The sequence below is a fragment of the Temnothorax nylanderi genome, unplaced genomic scaffold (assembly GCF_030848795.1).
Source record: "Temnothorax nylanderi isolate EJ_2023f unplaced genomic scaffold, tnyl_v1.0 TNYL_tig0176_pilon, whole genome shotgun sequence".
NCBI classification, from domain to species: domain Eukaryota; kingdom Metazoa; phylum Arthropoda; class Insecta; order Hymenoptera; family Formicidae; genus Temnothorax; species Temnothorax nylanderi.
The window spans coordinates 7,675-29,566 of NW_027249238.1; the positions used below are offsets into that span (position 1 = coordinate 7,675).

Sequence of the window (21,892 nt, forward strand, 5' to 3'; positions counted from 1 at the left end):
TGTATGTGTATGTACAAATATATATATATATACATACAAATATATATATATATATATATATATATATATTTGTATGTATGTATATATATATTTTTTATATGTAAAACGTGCGTGTGTCTGTTAGGGATGAGCGCTCGGACGAAGGGGCATATCGAGCAAAGTCGATACATATATCATACTCGCATATATCAAAGTTTATTGTTGTCGCTTTTCCGCGATGCCGATTGGTTCTCTCGTTACATTTACTTCGTAAGCGGCTGTCATCGCATATTTTGACAGTTATGTGTATCGAGGGATTAATAGTGTATTAGTAACACTATAATATTAACTCTGGAACCCTAAACACGAGTAAAACTTAGACCAAACCCAGACCAAACATTATCACTCTTAAAATATGAGAAGTTATCAGCACTACACTAGGCCTAAAATTAGTTATTAGTCTCTTTATTGGAAGGCATGCATGACTTAGTTGCTTTGTCATCTAAATGTTCTGAACAAGGAAAACAGTAAAATTTTATTTCGGTAATTTTATCCAAGTTTAGGGTTTTTGTTCGAAAATTTACTTTTATATGTATAATTTTTTCAATATATAATAGAATTATTTTTTTTCTACTGTTTAAAATTCAAAACTTAGTTGAAGACTGAAGGGTTTGTCCAAAAACGCGACTGTTCTGTGCTGATATAATATGATTCTTATATAATATAATTTAATATAATATTAATATGACATAAAATACAATATGATTCTGTCTTCATTTTGAATTAAATGTCTTATTTTCTTATAACAAAACATTTTGAAATAGTAAAATAGCGAAGCGCCGCGCTTGTACTACTATATTCTAGTTACACATAAAGCTTGAACAGCACAGTATGCAAATCGGTATACGCTCTCATCTTTTTGTTATTACATACGTAATATATACACGACAGAGATAAAAATGATAATCAACGCCGCTAATGTGACGGCTTAATGTAATATTCTTTAATTCGGTGTAAAATATAATAAAAGATTAACTGGGAATAGTGAAGAGTGAAATATTTTCTCAGAAAATTAAGTGTCGTTTATAATTTTAATTTGATATAATTGTGCTCTTCAAGCATGTCTATGTGCGTCAGCGTATACGCGAAGCTTGTCATTCGTGAGAGATGCATCAAACTTCAGCGAGCTTTGGCATTCTTCATGATTGGCAATTATGAAACGGCTGGTTAGGTCCGATTGTAACAAATATTCTCGTAATAAGTCACATTTGAACAAGCATGGTGCGTCGATCCGCCCTCGTTTACGACCTGCTTCGTACCGAGCAACCACCCGATGGCTTTTCCAAGAAGGAAATACTGACGCACATCAGCGACAAATATGACATCGCGATCGGTAAAACTCTTCGAAGAGACGTCGCCGTCGCTTTGCGCCGCGGTCTGGACTTCGGTATACTCGCTAAGAAGAGAAACAAATTCAGGTGCCTCTTCCTTGAAAAGCTCTTTTAGCAAATAACTTAAGATTCTTGGGAAAAATCTCCGAGCGAAACTTATATAACTGTGTCTCTGCGAAAGCAACTGCAGCTCGACTCTTCCAATAACTTCCTTCTCGATAAATCTTTAGTAATTGTTTTTTATTTTGATAAAATAAAAATTCTTATAAAAACAAAAATGTTACAAAAAATGTTGTACCATTATAACTTAAAAGTAATTTGAAATCGTATTTTCAGACAAATAATGCATAAAATTTTATTGTAAATTGTTACTAAAAATCTTATTGCGTAAGTTATAAATAGTTGCAACGGATATTTCAATACCTATGCGAAAGTTTATAATCCCAAGGATTCCAGCGATTACATTCTCTCTCCACGTATATGTGTATATACATACATATACATTACTTCGGTAGGTTTGATCCTGACTTTCATCAAACTACAAACTCAAGACGCAATATCGTCAGAAGGAATACGAGGACAAAGAAGAGGAAAAGGAGCAGCAAGAAAGAGGCAACGGGCAGATCGAATGCAACTAAAGGACGACGACAGCAACGAAGACGATCTCTGAATCGCGATAGAGGTAGAGATCGCAAACAATCGAGCCCGGTACCGCGACCTAAATTGCCCAGACCGCCTTCGTGGTCTCCGAAAAGGCGACTCCTCATTGAGGAGCCTATACCGAAGGTTAAACATTCCTAAATCAGAACACGATCTCTTCATTTATAATTCTTATCAAATGACTCAATATTCGTTCAAGTAAACACGAATCCGGCGATCATAAAATGAAATATATACAAAATATACCGGTATAATCGCGTTATACATATATATCGTATAATAATGTTTTATACGCTATTTTTATTTTTTACTGTATGTATTTATAAATACGTTTATGCGCATCGTAAATTACGAGAAGTGATTTGTCTTTGTATAAATATATTCTCCTTCTTTCTATATTTTAGTAGCCTTTTGTTAAAAAAGACTGTTATTATATTAGTTTTATTGCTGTTAGTTTTGATTTTTTTTTATATTGACGCTTAAAAATATAAAAAGAAGAATGAAAACAAAAATGAAAAAGGTGCGGCTGAGACATGAAGATATAATTATGCGATGGCGATAACACCTGCATTACGAAATATGTAGCTTTTAGTTCCATGTAATTAGTCATGCCGACTTTGTATTCTTTGGCGAATCCCAGTAATGCGTTGCGAAAGTGACCAGATCGAAGACGTCGGTGTGAACAACCCTGAGAATCTTGCCGAGGTGCTTTTGGCCAGTCTACGTCTTTTAAAGCCGGTTCGATGCACCGGCCGTGGCTAATCGACGGACAAATCGTCCACCATATAGCCTTGGAAGATCCTCGCGGTACGCGGGTGCAGTTCGCCTCCCCGGATCATCCCATGAGATTATAAGAATCCGGGATCTTGGATTAGTCGCATCGTTTGAAGCAGTCTCGCTTAACAGGATCGCGATCTCGGCCGGCGGAAGATTAATTTCATGGGAACAGATTTGTCGATCTCGAAAGTATCGAGATAGATGATTTCCCGTTAATTGTAACATTGATCGTTCGCGGAAGGTATACGAGGAGGTTTTCTGCTAACATCCGGTCATCGATTTCTCCTTGTCGTAATATATATCCTGGATAAAAATTTACTTTTGTTAATTGTTATTTTCGCTTATAGTTTGATATAGTTGTTACATAATTATAGCCTTGCAGATCTCATAGTTGCAATAAGTGTCATTTTCTGGATTAGCAACGTTCTTAATTATTCCGGAAAGCATAGTTTCGTATTAATTATTTTCAATGTAACTAGTTCACGCTTCGATTTCCGTTTGTGTAGCACGTTCCGTGAATGCAGCTTGCGCGTTTATGGTGTCCAACTTGTCAGTAAGTAATCAGCTACTATAATTTCTCGCGTTCGCCTAATGCCGTCGGCTCATAGAATAGCAACCCCCGATGGCGATGAATATTTCACCTAGCGTATACCGGGTTCTACCTCGTAAAGAGCCGCCGCATTGTTGTGGCGCAACAATGAGCGGGTATATCGTAAGCATCGGCAGCAACGTGCTCTTTTGTCCGCAAATTACACGTTGCGTAATATACAACGGTAGGCGCGCGGGCCACTCGGGCCTCTTCTGTTCGGACCCCTATCGGATTAAGGGTGGCGACGCGAGCGATCGTAGAATCGTAAAGATGACCAACATATGTTCGACGACTGTCCTAACTAATCAATTAGCAACTGGATAATCACACGGTCCGACGTGCGTCGCTCGGCACCGAGGGTATCGACAGAAAGGAAACGGTTTTCCGATCCATTCCGTCGGCTGACCTTACGTGTGATTCTGATTTTTCCCAGGATTAATTCCGTAATCTTTTATGGAGGATTATGAGACTCTCCGAGAATTAAATTGGAATTCGGCGCAAGTTATTAACTCCTTTCGCTTGAGAGGAATATCGTTAAATACATTTGATCCGCCTTTAATTGTAGCGAAAAAATTAATATAAAGAATTCGCTTGTAATGATTAATTTATAATGATTAATTATTTGCAATATTTAATTTTTAATTATTAAATTAAATGACCAACACATTGCAGATTTGAATCTGAAATCAGGCAAATTTTCATAATATTGTGTTACGCTTGAATTGTTCGGGAGCTGTCCATAAATTCTTATAACGTTGTGCGTGCTAGATACAAATAGATAAATAAAATTCAATAATAGAAACATGGGATGAATAAACAAAATTCGACGCGGCAATGAGGCCTGAGGTTAACAACCTCGTATCTAATAATCTCGCGATCAACGTGAGGAAAGGTGTCTACACAGTTAGGCACAAAGAACGTCGATATCTCGCGTCGCGTCTGCTTTCCATTATTTCTCTCACCGTCGCGCGTCGGCCTGTTATAAATATTTCAATGAACAAGTGCATCGTGAATGGGAGAAGGGGGAAGGAGGAAGAGGGGCAAGGGAGAAGGGGACCGAACTTCGAAACCGATGGAATGCGGTCTTTACATCGGTATGTATTGTCCACCAATCAGTCGTCATTTAGCTCACTTTCCGCCGTTCTTTCGAGAGGCAGGCCCGTGTCATGCGAGACCTCCCGCGTGCGTAGGAATAATCGCCGTTGTTCTCCTTCGGCGCCCGCTGCATTTCCGACGTCGTCGTAGCTCGAAGGAGTGGTGCACGCATAGATGCATCGCGGTGCATTTCGTGTGTCCGGGCGCGTGCCGCAGGTGTTTTCGATTCTTATCGAGATGCTCGCGACTGTTCTTCATTGCGGCACTCGCGTGGGTCGACTCCCGACACGTGTCACGAAACAGTGTCCACTTCCGGCGTGCACGACGACGAGCGGTCGTCGCGAAGGCCTGTTATTTTCAGCTGCTTTTTATTTTATCACGTTCAATATTGAAATGAAGTAATTGTAGTGACAGGAAATAGTAAGAAAAGAGGGATATAAAGTTCAGTTGAAGAGAAAGAAGTTTTATTGATGATTTTTTAAAAGTATATATATAATATTGTGTAATAAATTAATGTATGAAAGTGTTAAATTAAAACTTGTAGCTAATAACACGTAAAGAAACCAATTGCATAAAATAAGAGAAGGTTTAAGTAGTACTAATTTAAAATTTAGACGGCGTATTGCACACAAAATTACCGTAAAGCTCCTGAAATTCTTCTACCGTATCGTGTTAACGCCCATTTGTTCGGAGTTTAACGAAACAACGAACAAGAGGTTGTCGATCGTAAAGACTGATAATTGCCGTGCTAAAGTTCCCGTATACGTGTCGCAGTGGGTCAGTCGAAGGCCGGACGAACGTTAAGGGTCGCGCAACAAAGAACAGGCCCACGTCGTCTCGAACGTCGTACCAATTAGGAGGCCCATTGTTACGCGGGGTCGGTTCATCCTATTGGCGTCAACACGTGATATATATCGCGAGATATATTACCGCCCTCGTTTCGGGCCCTACATGCACGCGCGCGCGCGTCACGTCCCGTGAGTCATCTCACAGCTTTTAATCGGGCCTCGTTAACGTGAATAAACGCCACGCGAGTCTATGCAAACCCGCGCAAACCCATCGGCATCGTTAGCATCCACGACAGGTAAATATCGAAGCGCCAGCCTGAAATCGGAATCAGAATGTGCGAATCGCTGCCCGCGGAAGTTAAGAGCTTTGATGCGCGTTACGCATTCTGACGGCTGATACACACCGAATAATCGGTTGCTCAATGAATGATCATTGAGCCCATGCTAATAACTAATTTATCGTGTAACAGGAGGGCAGAGAAATGAAATCATATTTATGGGAGATATAAATGATAATTATGTTAACACGAAAAATAGATTTAATAAATAAAAATTTATTTCAACGATTATGTGGGACGTTTTCAGAAAATTACTTTTATAGTCGTGGGAAAGATATAATGTAACCGAGGAGTATATCAAGAACAGACAATAAATTATCTGAGGATATTTTTTGAATAAAATGGTCGTAACCGAGCTGCTATATCTTTTAATGTTTGTCCAACAGTCAAACGTGAATTCGGTAACAACCTTGTTTCTTATAACCGTGCCTCACATCTGGACGCGATTATCTTCGTGTTATCTTACCCAAGGTTAGGTAGTCGCGTATTTGTTCTGCACCGTGTATTACTTTCTCTGCATTTCTGTCTTTGATCCTTTCGAACTTCCCGTTTCTCTTCTACCTTCCCTTAAAGAACTTTCACAATGATTTCTCGTAGAATCATGACGCGAAAAGCTTTCACCTGGAATTTATTCCTTTACCTTCACCTACCTTTATTTTCTATTCTTATATTCTATTAATATATAATATTTCTAATCGATTCTCGTTAATTGTTCATTAGAATTGAAATTTTTATCTAAATGTTGTCTAAAAGAACAACGTTTTTTATTTGTTTTTGCTGTTTATGAGAAATACGATTAAAAGAATATAAGTACGTTGCTTAGTAAAATTATTTGCAATTTTTAAATAGCAAACAATATTTAAATAGTTAATGACATTTATTGTCGATAAACATCAGATAGGTTTAATAAATTGTTTTTTAAGATAACAATTGTTTAAAATTGTTACAGGTATTGTTAAACGTCGACTTGAATGAAGTAAGTTCACTAGAAGAAAGACACCGCAATATGTACGTTGCTGTAACCGAAACCAAGACTGAAGAAGGTTATCTAGAAGATTTCTCAGTGCTGAGAAGGCGATAACGCGGGCCTGAATAAACAGTAACGCCTTTACTTACATTAGGATGTGGGATAACACCAATTGGTGGTGAGTGGAACATATATTTCTGGGATATTACCTACGTGTTAGCAATATTAACCGCTTCAATAAATCATGTATTCAGCCGGTTATAAACGGTGGCGAGCGTTATGTAGCATCCAATGATAACTACGTAATTAGGTATTATATTACATATAATCACGTTATCACGTGTGTGTTTTAAATAATATCAAATGGAAAGCAAAGTTTAATTCCCAAGTTTTATTTTAGAAATTTCTAAGAACGGTAATAAATGTAAATAACAGTGTTTTATCTGTATTATTCTTTTAAGTAGGATATCCAAGATTTTTAAATATCTTTGGGGGATGAACTTCTAATTTGTCTCTTCTCCATTCAGTACATTTCTATTTCCTATTTTTCAACGTCGGAATTAATTAGGTTGTCGTTAATTTAATATTAATACAAATCTCTAGCTTTCCATTTGAAAATCATCCGAAGGGATATTTTCGTAACTGTGTAATTCCATGGAACGCGTGGGGCAAGGTCGTGGAATGATGGTATTTGGTCGGCGTCTCATTCTCAGTTATATCAGCGAGAATGATACGCGGTGTGCACGGTGGAAGATGGTAAAGTATCCTATGTTGGAGTGTGAGAGAAAGAGAATGTACGCGCGCCCAGAAGAGCGAGATGACAAGGAGGTGTAGAGAAAGAGAAAGAGCGACACGGATCAAGGATAGTCTTTGCCAAATACCAATATTTGCGACCGCCCTGTTGGTACCCCTGCTCGACTCGACCTAACCCGACTTAACTCAACCGATCCGGCCGCAACTCATCTCCCGTTTACCCCCTTCTACCACCCCCTCTTCTTCCCTCCTCCACCTCCTCCTCATCGCCTGTTCACAAGCTGCCTGTGGAATTGGGAACCGCTTGACGCGCCGCGACCTTCAAAAATTGCTCGGTCTTGGTTACCATGAAGAGGAGAGTACAAAAACTAACGGCCACAACATAATCCTCATAAAGAACCTGCCTTTAATATACCGTTCTTCAAACTTTATTCATTCATTCTGCATTATCTTCCTTTAACTCTTCAGTCATTCCTTCGTCTTATCTCAACTAGGCTCGAAGTGCAATGACCTTGGGTAGGTGTGAGATGTCGAGATGTAAAATTTAAAGAAATTTTAAACAACTGTCAGAAGTGTTACAACTACTTAATATACCGAAAAGAATGTTCTCCTTGTTACTTCGATCGTACAATGGTATTTTTTGACTCGAGTCAAAAGAAGAAAGTGCGTGGAAGATGGATAAGCCAGAAGTATAAATAAGTTATTATATGATTGCGCGGATTTATCCCAATCGGTTCTCCGTCTAAACATCATATAGCGACTATGAGCTGCGAAATTGTCCGCTCGTTCAACGGCGACAACCCAGATTGATTTCGGGCGTGTGCCGAATCGTACCCTGGCCTCGATTGGCTTTTTGCCCGCGGGCAACCAGGCGGAGAGTAGTGCCGGTCATATTACGTGGTGTGTCGCGACGGTTGGCGGTGCGGGCATCGAGCGCGGGTCGCGTCCGATGCAATAAATAATAATTAGGCGCTAATTAGCGGCGGCCATGTTGGCCGCCGGCAGTTGTTGGCGAGCCGCGGCAAGCGAGCGCCGCCGGGGAGGACAGGAGGAGGTTTTGGGGGCGAGAGAAGGACAGAGAGGGAAACGCGGGACGGTTGATGCGGCGAGGGTGGGCGAGGGTGGTTGCTCCCTGCGAGCGGAGGTAGGGAGGGAGGAAAGGGGGGTTGGAAACGGGCGGTTTAATCACGTCACACACCGACGCGGTACATTGCCGGGGCGATAGTGCTCTCGCGTACCCCGAAGCACACGCCGACATCCATGCGCGCCTGTATCCACGCATACGTGGGGGTGTACGCTTGTGAGGGTGTGCGCGAGCGCGCTTGCTTGTTCCGGACATGTTGACGATGTAGGGGCTAGCCTGTGCGGCCGTACGATAATACAACGAGCACGAGGGCGGATAGTGGAATTGGGGGTAGCGGCGGAGAGTGAGAGAGAGAGAGAGAGAGAGAGAGAGAGAGGAAGAGATAGAGAGAAAGAGGGAGGGAGGAAGGGAGAAAAGGAGGAAGGGAGGGAGGGAATCTCGCAGGACGGTGGTATGCGGAGGAAGAGAGAGCGGCGGGGGTGAACGGGTGGAGGAGTAGTGCGAGGTGGTCGATTTCACGCGGTCGATTGCTGGACCTGCAGCTCCACCCCCGTGGAGGCCGCTTTTGGCCATTCGCCGGCATACGCTCCCAGCATCGTCTTGCCGCCTCGCGAAGATTGTCCAACGACCCTATGCACGCGCGCGCGCGCGATGCCGACATATTTAGGTAAGATAAGTACCTGTATACACTAATAAGTCCGTTAATCGTTGAATCTCTCCTGTTATTAAAATGCAGGACATTACAATTTTTAAATTACAATTTTTAATTTTCAAAAGTCAAATAATCTGATGAAAAGAAGATGAAAATAAATACAAAGATCTTGATAAATATATGTATATATCATATATGGAACATAGATTATGATGTTAATAATTTTGGAGCTTCAACAAAAACCGTAATAAAGAAAAAGATTAAACACATAAATGTAAATAAGAAGTATCTTCTCTGTTTTTTGTGCAAGAAATAATTTTGAGGAATTGATAGACCTTCTTAATAAGAAATTATTCTATATGTCCGTGATTAGAAATAAGGTTTTAGTTTCTTGCCATCTGCATATTGGCCTTGCAAATAAAACATTACGCCAACAAGATGATCGAATGTTAAGCATTGCTTGTCACTTGCTAGGCGCGGGGCCTATCCTCGTTCAACGCTAAAAGAATTGTTAAACCAACGCGGACGTTTCTGCTTTTACCTGCGAATCGTGTGAAACTTTCGTCGCCAGAGTTTCTGCAAATATTGAAATTGGCCGCGGTGCCCGATGCGTGCTGCATTCCCCTTTGGAGGAAAGACTCGAGGTCTCACGTACGACGCCATTTGCGCGAATCCGTTTCCTTGCCATTTGCGTCATCGTCGTGAAACGCCGAGGGAACTAGATAAAAGTCATGAAACCAAAATCAATTCGATATATATAGATAATTGGTAAAGTTACTGTAATATTAGGATTGATATATCATTGGCGGTAACACAATTAAACCTAAATGCTGATGAGTTCTCACACCCTGAGAACATTATTATCTCTCATTCCTCATCGTATTTCACACTCACTGTAAATCTAACTTCAAATAACCGAGCTCATTATGAATTTAAAACTCATCACACGTACACCGAAAGCTAACCGGTGGACATTTTTACGAGCGGAAAACGTTTGTTAACGCGTCGACGATGAGGAAAGAGGGGAGCGAAGAGGTGGCGAGTGAATCGGTGGACTGAAAGGGATCCGGGGAGTGGCTACGGCCGCGTATCGTAATTCCGTCGCACATTACCATTTAGATTAGTTAGATTTGCAGGTAAACAGGACGCGCGCGGCGATCGCGGAGCACAAACACGAGCGAGCTTGCCGCCCCCGTTGACATTTTAATTTCATCGCGATAATTACTTTCAAACGGATGGCTTTTTAAGTAGATTAAAATATTCCCGTACCGCGCGCACGTCCACATTCGTATAATTAATGCACTTTCGGGCCGCGAGCGCGGCGACGGGGTGCGGATCGGGTGACAGAGGTTGAGGAAGCGGGGGCGGCGGACGGGGGCTCGGGGTCAAACCAGGACCGGACGATATATTCGTCTGGCGATATATCGCCATTCGTTGGACGAGTTTTAACGGGCGCCACGTTCATACGCGCGAGTGATTTTAACTCGATTTTAATTCGGCGTCATACAGCCAGTTGCGCGAATTTCATTATCGTTATTGCAGTCGCGAAATAAAATCGTCGGGGGCACGCCAATGAAACAGTGACACCTCTGCCGTTCATTATATTTAGTTATTGGCATCTTATTTGCGGATTGCTAAAGATTAAAAGATATACAGTGTGATTTTATTTATGTTAGATATGAAGATATTTATTTCTATACAATTATCATGATCATGTTTTAGGAAGAATCTTTACTAAGATAATGATATAATTAACTGAACCTAGTTATCGTAAAATCACTGCTAAAATGTAAAACAGTGACTGTCCGAAAAACATACAGCCAACATTTTTTTCGAGATGGTATATTTTATTCTTCTTAAATAGAACTATCATAAAGAGATCCTTTTTAAAGATTTCGTTAGGAAGCATTGCATTTTTAACATTGAGCACTTGGTTGAAGTTGTACTCGCAACGAATATTAGACACCAAATCATCCGTGAAATGGCCGATAGAAAATATGAGACAATTATTGCGTTTACCAATAAACAGTTTTGTTTATCCAATCGGTGCTGTTTCCGCACTCCAACGATCTCCATGCTCATCCACCGGGATTTGTATCTCCGCTTTTTTCATCGCTACTTTTTTTTGCTTCGATAACCATGCGATGAAACGGGCTATTGGCAGAGAAGGGGGGAGAAGAGGGGAAAGAGAGAAAGAGAGAGACAGAGTTTTGTTCGATAAATAATCGTTTTTCGTCATACGATCTTGTTAAAGAAAATCACTTAGTCAGCGTCGCGAGAAAATATTTAGATTATACATACATATAATATGGGACATTAAAAGATAAAGAAGGAATATATTTTTTTGTTAACATCGACCATCAACTATAATTAATTCGAGAGTTTGTTTTCAACAATTTGATTATTAACAGAAGATCGAAGAAGAATAGATAGACATATAGACATGTTTATTGATATCGTAACAATAATTGATATAAAACGGTCTAGCTCTTCGCGAAGAACGTTCACACATAATCTTGACAATTATTATCGGCGATCAATTCCCATGATTCAAATCCAACAAATTGATGTCGTCAGTCGTGTGGCGGCTGTTGTATGGGGATGGTTTAAAGCCAGGACCCCTTCCCACCTTCTCCTAAGGGATATGGCGGAAGAGGTTTCGCGACAGACGGGCTGCAGCTCGTGTAAACAATGGCACCACCTCCTTCGGGGAGGCCAGGCGTAGGTGGACGGGCACGCGTGTGCACGCGCGCGCGTGTGCGTGAGGTGCTTATTGGGTCCGTCGGGGGTGGGGTGCGCAGAAACAACCCTCTGGCCAAACATCGCAACATCAATCAGCACCAGTCACTCGAGCGCGGACCATTGGCGCCAACATTGCGATATTGCCTGCATTTACATTTGACTAGGAAAAAGATAATGGTGGTGCGATAGTATTGAACAACGGTTGACCGAGCGGCCAGATTAGATTTAAAGTTTCAGATTCGAAGCTTACGGAAGCTAATTATCGCGATGTTTCAGTCTGATTGCGTGCGTCTGTGCGTGCATGTGGCGACAGAATACGCCGGGAAATTTCATTGAAAAATTCACGCAATTACAAATTTCGCAATCGATTTTGCAAAATCGCGGAATACGACAAACTTGCGTGCGGGATTGTGCGGGAATGTAATTGTGCAATTTTCCGTTCGCTTAATCGTTACGGGAGAATAAATTGAAGTACGATGAGGAATGTAAATAATGCATATTTATCAAACGCGGCGAAAATCATATAACAACTAATTACGAATCGCCTGACGTAAAGGACGTTTGCGTATAACGGCAACAAATTGATATTACGCGACACGTCTGTGTTGAATTGACATTTACGAGTAGAGACGTACTAACCGCGCCCCAGTTACGCCACTGGCATTTCAAATAGCCTAAGGACATCCTCTGGGTGCCGTACAGATATCCTCCGAGGAATATCCCGGAACATTAAAAGAGCGAACAATAGCGCGTATCCTCTCTGTGCGCTCGAGTAAACTGAATGAGATATCCTAGAATTGCCCTTAATATTTTGGGAATACTTTATAGGAGAAGATATTACACTTTGTGAAAGAATAAATATAGCGTTACAAATACTTCTACGGGTTATAATGGAATTTATTACTTTTGATGAGAAAAATGTAATATCCATAATTGAATTATTTGCCAGCGTTTTTTTTTATTGAAAGATTCGTTGAAAGCTCGTTTCGGGTGAAAAGTAACCGGCTCTGTTTTGCATAGCATTAGCCCATATTATTGTAAGCCGACACACTTAATTCTCACCCTAACACGCGCCCTAACGATTTAAGCTCCTGCATGCCCCTTTGCTTCGACGATTCAACTGACACGCCACTCGATGTGACACATCGAGTTCTATAATATCTTCAGAGAATTTTTAAAGCACTTTGAACTACGCGAAAACATTAATGTAATTCTTTTCTTGAGAATATTAATTTTTGATGAGTGGAAAGTATTTATATTTATAACTAAATCATTATGTTGTTATACATTATCATTATCATGGTATTTAAGTTACATATGGTAGCATCTTTTGATTATTTGAAAAGTAAATGAAAACGCACTCATTTCTTCGTGCGTGCTCGGTCGATGCATCGCTTCGTTCCGCACGTGACACTAAACAACCGACTGTTTCTTCCCCACGGGTGATACCAGGCAATCAGCTGAGCTTTCGACCCCCTGCTCGCCGCTATGACGTAGATGAAGATGGTAGATCCACTGTTGTCGTAGTGAGTCAGTATTTGGACAAGAGCCCCGTGCTCCTTTGCCAACGTGCGATTCAACTTTCAACAGCTTACACCCCGGGATGTCGTTTTTGCAAGCAGTGCGCCGCCAGAGAAGGCCTGCTGCATACATCAGTTATGCTCAACTGAAGATGCTGGTAATACTGCAGAAATCCTTGTAATACGAAGAGCAATTGATTGACACAAATACGTGATGAGGGTTCAAAGCTACGAGACGCTAAAGCCACATGATGGAGAACACCCTGAGACTCTTGGTATACGCTTATTTACGTGTACGATCTTATGATCGCAATCAAAAGCTCTTGAATTTCTAGGAAGAACGTATCAAGAGATAAATAAAAAAGGATCATTAAGGATTTGTTACTCATGTGTGCAGTTTATTTATTGATCAAATTTGAAAGACGACCAAATCTTTTTACATCCGAAAAGATGTATCGAAGAATACAAGAGTACGAATTACAGGGATCTAATTTCGAGTTAATGCACCATCCACTTATAATGTTACAGCCGATGGAGAAACGTCGACCGAGTTAATACTGTGCAACTACTTCCTCGCAAACTTACATCCAACGCGCCGGCACCCACCTCCCATCTCTCACCCTCCCCCCGCCCGCCGTTGGATATTCCTCCTCAGCACTCCGATCAAAGCCCCTCGGGCCCTCAGAGTAGACGTTGCAGCCCGTGAGCGAGCTCGCGGGCGCGCGCGCGCGCACACACACATGCACACGTGCGCAGAGATGCAGCACACTCGCCGTCTCGCGTACCTGCCGGGAATAGATTAGGCGTGTGTTGGCGCATTGTCGTAGGGACACATGTAGGCTCTAAGTAGGTTGCGTGTGTTAGTTGCGCAAACATGTCTGCAGCGTTGTCAGGCGGGCAGGAAATTACGTCCGCCTTTAGCCGCTCTCTATATTACGCCACCCCCCGGGTGCACCCGCTCTCCCACGCACATGCATATACGTACCCACACACACATACTCAGACAAGACATATACACGCCTAACTCTTGCGCACCGTCACGTTCTGGCGAGGTTTATGTATGCGTATGTGTGTCCGCACGTACGTGTACGAGCGCACAAACCCACCAGGTCTCAGGACGAGGCGGGGGCCTCGTACCTATCTACCTACCTGCCTGAACCGGAGATATGTGTGTACACAGGCGTGTGTACCGCGCGGTATGGCAGAGATACCTCGGGCTAACAATAATGCGACTAGTTGCAAATGGGACGGATACCCGTATACCTGCCGACGTGACGACGTGTAAGATGGCAGCGGCATATGACGCCACCTCGAGATCCCGCGAGATCGGCACGTGGACGTGGAGCGCCATTAGCGTCCAGATATCGTACCGCGATATCATGACGGCTCGCTGTCATGACATCGGATGTCGGCGTATAATGCAATCGTGAGGAAAACGAATAGCGCAAAGGTGAAATTTAACGGTATTGCGCTACGACGATTAGAAGTGTGCGCTATTAGGTAGAATGCAAATGGAGAACGTAGACGTATTACGTAGAACATAGTTCGTGGATAATACGGGATATCGTAAAGAATCGCGTTCTTTTTGTATTAATCCAACTTGATATATCGAGTCATACCTTTACTTTCTTTAATACCTTCAAATCATATTGCGAACATTACGTTTCTAAGTATACGCGTATCTGTGTCGAAATGAAGACATCAACATTAATTGCGTGACGTAATCAATATCAGTGCAGGAATGATTTTTTAATGCTCTAGTATTGTTAGTAAGAAATCTGCCGTTCTCAGTCGCCGCCGATATCGATTGACAACTTTTTTAGGACGATCGATCGACGGGACCTGGTTACCGGTCTAGGACATCAAACTGATCAAACTAGCTCGCCTCTCGCGCGCGTCGGCGTCGACGAATCACGGCAGATTTCCGCAGGTGCTCGAAAAGATGGACGTTCTTTTCATAGTCCTTTTATCCGCGCCGTCGACTCTGGTGCCTACCATTGAATCATTGAACACTTATGCGGGCGTGCACGGGCCCGTCCAAACATTTCGGACAGCCTAAGGAAACACATTTGCCTGCGGGCAAACACGCCGCGCGGCGAGTTGCGTCTTGTCGCGCAGCCTCCGGCTCCAAAGTGGAACGCAGAATGTGTCTGGGACTCTGTTTGCACTGCAGGACAATATTCCGAGTCTTTTAAAGGACGAGGAGAGAGAGAGAGAGAAAGAGAGAGCGCGCGGTGTTATTGCGTTTTCTCTACTACGCGCGCGATCCCCTTTTCTTCCTTTCGCAGCGTTATCGCCACCTTTACTTCCGCTTTACGGATCTAAGCGCATTAGATGATTTTTCTTTTGATGTTTACGCGGAACGCACCAAATTAAATACCGTTATTTTTTATTTATAATTTACATAAGTAATTATATCTCTTTTGCAACTTGAAAATAGAAGGAAGATATCTGCGCATTTAATCTCTTCTGCAAAGTCACAAAATAATTTCGGTTCTTTTCGAAGATATTAAAAAGAAGAATTCTCTTTGTCGATCTTCTATTGCGTATTATATGGGTCGAGTTGCCTGCGTTTGAAACCTTGAATTTTATAATACGCTATCAACGGTATATCTTAATTTCATAAAGAGATATGCGTTTCCGTTACAATCTGATTTAGTCTCGCACAACGCGCGACTATGTGTGCTGCTTGGCCAGGAACTGCGGGACGAGGAAAAGGAGACGAAGAAGCGTATGCAAAATTAAAGAGGCGCGGGAAGGCGAGAGGCACGATGCGCACCAACGGCGAGTTAACGTGACCTCTCTTCGTACTTGCCGGGAATTCCCCTTCTGCTCCCCGCCTATCCGCCGGCGACACCGAAATCCTCTGGTGCGGCGGGAAGTCGTTAGGCGTTTTCCGACGCGAGATAAAATTCCGGGAAGCACGTTGGAACGACTCTCCGCGCGCTCCACGGGGCTACGGGTATTGTTTTAACGTGTTTGAGTCAAATATTGACGCAAGTTGGGCTCGCGAGGCGGCCCGGAACGAAACGCTCGCGGAACAAGATGAGACGGAACGACCCACATAGCGTCCACGTCTCGGAGAACCGAGAACCGAGAACGCGCCGCGCCGCGCCGCCTTCTTCGTAACGAAAGAGAGGCAGAGACGTAACGAGGGAAAGAAAAATAGTTCCCCTTCATTTTTCTTCTTCTCTCTCTTTCTCTCTCTTTCGCTTTTTTTCAGGCCATTTTCCATCACCGTTGCTTGTGCGAGGTTACTGTCATCGGAATGTGTCGTAATGCACAGGTTTTCTCGATATCGCTTACAATCGTGTTTGACTTTCTACAAGAGATAGGGTTAAAGCCGCAGACTTAAGAAAAGAGTGATTTTTTTAAAGCTTTTATCGAGACATCGCTGACTTCATTCTCGTTGTGTCGAAGACACCATCGACCATGTTCTATTATCGGTTCCGTGAAGGCGCTTTTCGAATCACTCAATTATTTCACATCCTTCCTCGCTCATATCCTGTCAAACAATCGCGACCGGGAACGCGCTTCGGACGGGAAATTACCACGTCTAGATCATCAAATCCCACGAACAATGTGCGCTGCACGACGTGAGTCTCGGGAAACTCCAAATGCAAGTTGCGTGCGTCATCTTCGATTTCTGAGATTCTTAAATTATGCCACTTGATTTTAATTAATTAAAATTTTATCAAATAAGGTTTTATAAAATTGAAAAAAAAAACCCATAAAATATAACAGCATGATAAAAAAATTATAGAATATAATAGTATATAATTTTATTTCCATACATACATTTTTACATCTTTATTTTATAAACTTTATTAAAGAATTATTTTTTGTATTAAATTTCTGTATAATTTCTTAAAGTATTCGTAAAGTATTCGAACTTTTACTGTTTTGTAAAGTACTGTTATTACATTCACCCTCTTTTGAAACGAGCGTTTAAATTGGCATGTGACGACGTTATTACTTCTTGAGGCCTCGCGAGTACTCGTGCGACAGCCATTGCCGTTAGAATACGAAGAGAAAAGCAGATCGGAGGAGATCCAGGGCGCGTAAACCGCTTTGGCTCTCATAAAATCTCATAACCCCGGGGCGAGCGGCGGCGTGTAGCCTCGGATTCGAAATAGAAGAGGGGTCGATAGATACGATGGGGTATCCCTGAGAAGAAAGCGAGAGACAGCGAGGAGGACTCGTTCTATGGCGACGAAAGGGCAGCAGCGCCGACGTTGTTGTAGCCTGCGGTGAATTTTCAATGGGGCACCATAGGGCCCCCGTGGGGGAACGTTTGTTTGGACTTCGGATCGCGTCTTTTTGCCGGAACCCCGGGATTCCGTCGCGTGTACACCCGCATGGAAATCTATGTTGTTTAGCGGGGGTGTGCTTCTGCAACGTGTCGTTCGCGTTAGCGAATAGAATTTTAAACAGGAAAAAAGATGAAAAAGGTTTAATATTTAGTTTAATTCGATTTTTAAAACATTTTGTCGTGTCTGAAAGTTAGAAATCAGGTTGGTTTTCACAGAGAAGCAACATATTTTTGTATTGAATAATTTTATATTTAAAATTTGCTTATTATATTATATTGTGTTATATCACAGTACGCAATGTCGCGCGCTATAACGTGACGAATCACATTCGGTGATGAGATAATCCAGTTTTTAAATTTTCGATTTTTTATTCACCGATATTAATTATCAATGATGATGCGACACATCAGGGTTGTCATACCTTCGTGTCCTTGTCAAAAATGGGCGACAGTTTTATAATGTCCATGCCAAGAGAAGAGTGGCGTGACAGAAGACTTTTATGAATGAGATCCGTCTGTAAAGGATCCAGGCGCCAACGAAATCTCGATTCACTGGGCAACGAGTGTGACACCAGTCAGCGGTCATTCTCCTCGGCTATTTCTTGACCATTGCACGGCATTTAGGTGCCGTTTATCCCGAACATTTTCCGAAGTTTGAATGCCCGTGTAACACACTGTAAACATTTTGCCGTTGGCGGCACACAGCCGAATACAAGGAAGGGGGAAGGGGCAGAGAGGTAAAAGCGGGTACCAGTGGGCTTTCGATGCAATTCTAAACCGGTGGACGACATTGTGCCTAATGTTTGGACATGTGTTCCGCTTCGGTCACGCCTTTTGTTATCATTTTTCATGCACGTTTGTCCGCTTAAAATGTTGTTTTAGCGCTCGCGCCATCACAGTCATCAGGGTTGCTCGCAAACGGCTTGACACGAGCCGGCGTCGTCAAATGAGATTCACCGTCTTGTTGATTCTTACGTCAAAAGATATCTTATCTAACTTTGACTTTTTTCGGAAATTTACTCCGGAGTACTGTATGATTTTCTAATAATGTAACACTTGGCTTCTACAAGATTCTGTTTCGAAATTTCTGTCATTTTTTTGAGAAATTAAATTAAATATAAATTATAATAGTAATGCTTGTATAATACTTATATTGTCACTTGCATAAGTATCTTGTATATTGTTCTGAATTAGTTAATATTAGTCTGTCCAAACATTTTGCAAGTCACCTAGTTATGAAGAAATCTATAAAGCTAAATTAAAGTTCCACTTTTTCTATGTGACAAACAGCTTTTAGAACTATTAAACTTTCCTCGATGATCGGAAGTGCCGGACAAAATTCTCACAGGTTTGCTCATTTTCCGCGTGCTATTGCCGTCCGACGTCGATATATCATTCCGTAACGTATACATCCTTTCAGGCACCACGCCCCAACGATATACGATCGACATTAGTCTCGTAAGAGTGCTAGCGACGAAATTGCACGATCAGGGACTGGTAGAGGGGCGTTATGCTTTGAATACTGACATTTCCTAGGGGCGGTTTGGGCGGCGTAGGGGTATTCATCGAGTAACAGACAGCTCCGACAGATTGGCTGGGAAAGACTCTATAGATCGATTGTCGATGACACAATTTTTTATCGGACAACCAAAAATTTATTTGAGTCATGTTGAAAATTTTATGTAAAAATAAATCGTTAAAATATTTTATCTGTCATATTAATTATTCTTATCTGATCGTTGATAAAAATTAATAATACAGTATCGAAAGACGTTGAGTTTAAACTGTAATTTTGTTATATTAATTGCGGAAGTGACGTTATTTACTCATTATAATTACAATTTAATATAATTAATTTTCTTGGACAAAAAATATGATTCTTTAGATAAAAACGCGTTAATTTTTTTGAAATTCATGATTTTTAACAGTCGTTATTATCACATCCGAAATAATATTTGATTTTTCGCAAGAAGGAAATTGCGTTAGGTATTCTTTACTCTCAACGCTCTTTTTCATCACGAGAATTCTAATTGCCGATCAAATTTGTTTAGGGGATGTTTTCGTAGCCTTAAGTCCCTTAGACAGGCCGCGGCATTCTTCGCTGGAAATAAATATTTTCAGCGCAGGTACGAACACGTGGTTTCTCACAATCGATCACCGATCCATTACAAATCTCGTACACGACTCATCCCCTCCTCATCAAAAGACACCTTCCTGCTTCTCTCCCGTTTATCTCGCGAAGAAGCTCCGAGTCCGAGGAGACGCGCCTGGCCACGTTTATTGAAAGAAAATATGTCAAAGGAATTTACAAAAAAGGCACAACTGAATTTCACGACAGTTCAGTCGTGGACAATACGGTCCTGCATCCGGACATTTGACTTTTGTCCGGGGTTTCGACTATTACGGTTTCCTCTGCTTCTCGTCTCGTAGATCTTACGTTCAGGACGTTCACATCACTGAACGTTCACGATCCTGATCTCGAAGACGCTTCCTCTTGCCATTCATGACGTAAAATCGGCGTAAAATTTATGCGAACATTGTTCGGATTATGCATGATTTGACAATAACTTTTAATTGATGATGTTAAATTAAAGTGTAAGAAACAGAATATTTTAAATATTTAAATAAATGTATTTTATAAAGTATTAAATATTCAAAGTAACATTTCAGGGAAATATGTTAGAATGGCCTTTGTTTGCAACGTACAGTTGTTTTGTACCCAAGGCCGCTGTATTGTTATCCATACGGCGAGGATAAGTAGGCACGGTATTACTCTTTACGATAAGGTAGTACACTGTCACGATAAGTACTGGCAATGAGACGCAAAACGCGATTCTCTTATAATTAACGATTATCAAGGAACGATTAACTATTAACTATCGTAATTAATAAGTCATAATAGAATCAAGACAAATGCTACTTCTATCAGCAAATAATTATCTATTAGTTTTGTGTGTTTTACTCATTTGAAGTATTGTATAATTCAAGTTGATAGAGAGACTAGGAATTATAATTATACGATGTTACTTACGAACGATAATGACTCATTTAATTATTAATTGATTACTTAAATTCGAATATATCTTGTGTCATGCTTTAAATTTTAATAATGAAATATAATTTATTTAATAATTATTTATATAATTATTTACTATCTTTGAGCGCGGAGCATAATATGTATTATATTAATCTCATCGGATCGATAACTTAAGTAGCAGAAAATTGATATATCAATTTATATTATTTATTTATAATAAGTTATAAATTATAATGCACACATTTTATTGAATTTACACAATTGAATTACATTTTGCATATAATACTGAATTTTCAATTGCATATTTTCGAACAATCTTCGGACGCTGTCGCGTTTAATTATCAAATTCAATTTTATTAATCTCGTTGTGTCGTATAATTGTTGAGTTGAAGCTACAGATTTTACTTTCAAAATTTTCAATTATTTACGGAATGTAAATGAACGTAATTGATTCCAACGGATTGACTCCAAATTAAACGACATGCTTAATTAGTAAGCCATTAATTAACTTTGCATTTTTATATTTAGTCACGTGGCATAAATTCGGGATACATTGATAATTGTTCCCTTCGTTCGAGATTCGCCGTTACTAATTAATAAGATATATAATGAATGTCAAGCGGATAATAGTTTCGTATATGAGCATACCTTTTCACTTTATTCTTTCGTCGCAATACAATAAAGTGAGCGCCACATCGGGAGTGTAAAGTGTCGTGCGTGCAATTAACGTCGGGAGTGCCGTATTACGAAGTGTCTCGTATTCTAGTGATTAATACACGCGCTCGGTCGTAATTAACTGTGTTTTCGCGAGTGAGAATTGTACAAGTGACATGCGAAGGAGCCGCAATGGAGAAGCAAAAGAGGAGGAAAGGAGATCTAAGTTGCAACTCTACCGCTGCGCATCATATCCGTGAGTAATATAGATTATATTTTATTATAATTTGAGAAAATGGATTTTTATGACGTTTTTATGTTAGATATACGTAAGATATGTATAGATGTATTAATGTAACATATATATAAATATATATAAATATAAATTATACAGATAAATATAATATCTCATAAATCCACTCATTTAAAATGTATATATGCAAGAACAGATTAACTTGCAAGTAAAAAGAACCAATTACATAAAACAAAGATAAGAAAATTTTATACATAGAGTAAGTTCTGGTACAAAGTAGTACATAATAGTCATTTTTACA

The 21,892-nt window shown here is 40.9% G+C and overlaps 1 protein-coding gene across 1 annotated transcript; it reads left to right on the forward strand.

Annotated features, from left to right (window-relative positions):
* The first annotated feature begins 1,257 nt into the window (after positions 1 to 1,257).
* LOC139778255 (uncharacterized) lies at positions 1,258 to 2,171 on the forward strand. Its single transcript, XM_071716122.1, has 2 exons — positions 1,258 to 1,457; positions 1,886 to 2,171. The coding sequence occupies exons 1-2, from the start codon at positions 1,258 to 1,260 to the stop codon at positions 2,169 to 2,171; spliced, it is 486 nt and encodes a 161-aa protein (XP_071572223.1).
* The last annotated feature ends 19,721 nt before the right edge of the window (positions 2,172 to 21,892 follow it).

Excerpts from the sequence above, each read along its gene's own strand:
- LOC139778255 (XM_071716122.1), top strand. The coding sequence starts at position 1,258 with ATGGTGCGTCGATCCGCCCTCGTTTACGACCTGCTTCGTACCGAGCAA. Across the intron at positions 1,458-1,885 it reads AAGAAGAGAAACAAATTCAG|GTTTGATCCTGACTTTCATC; the intron begins GTGCCTCTTCCT and ends TTACTTCGGTAG.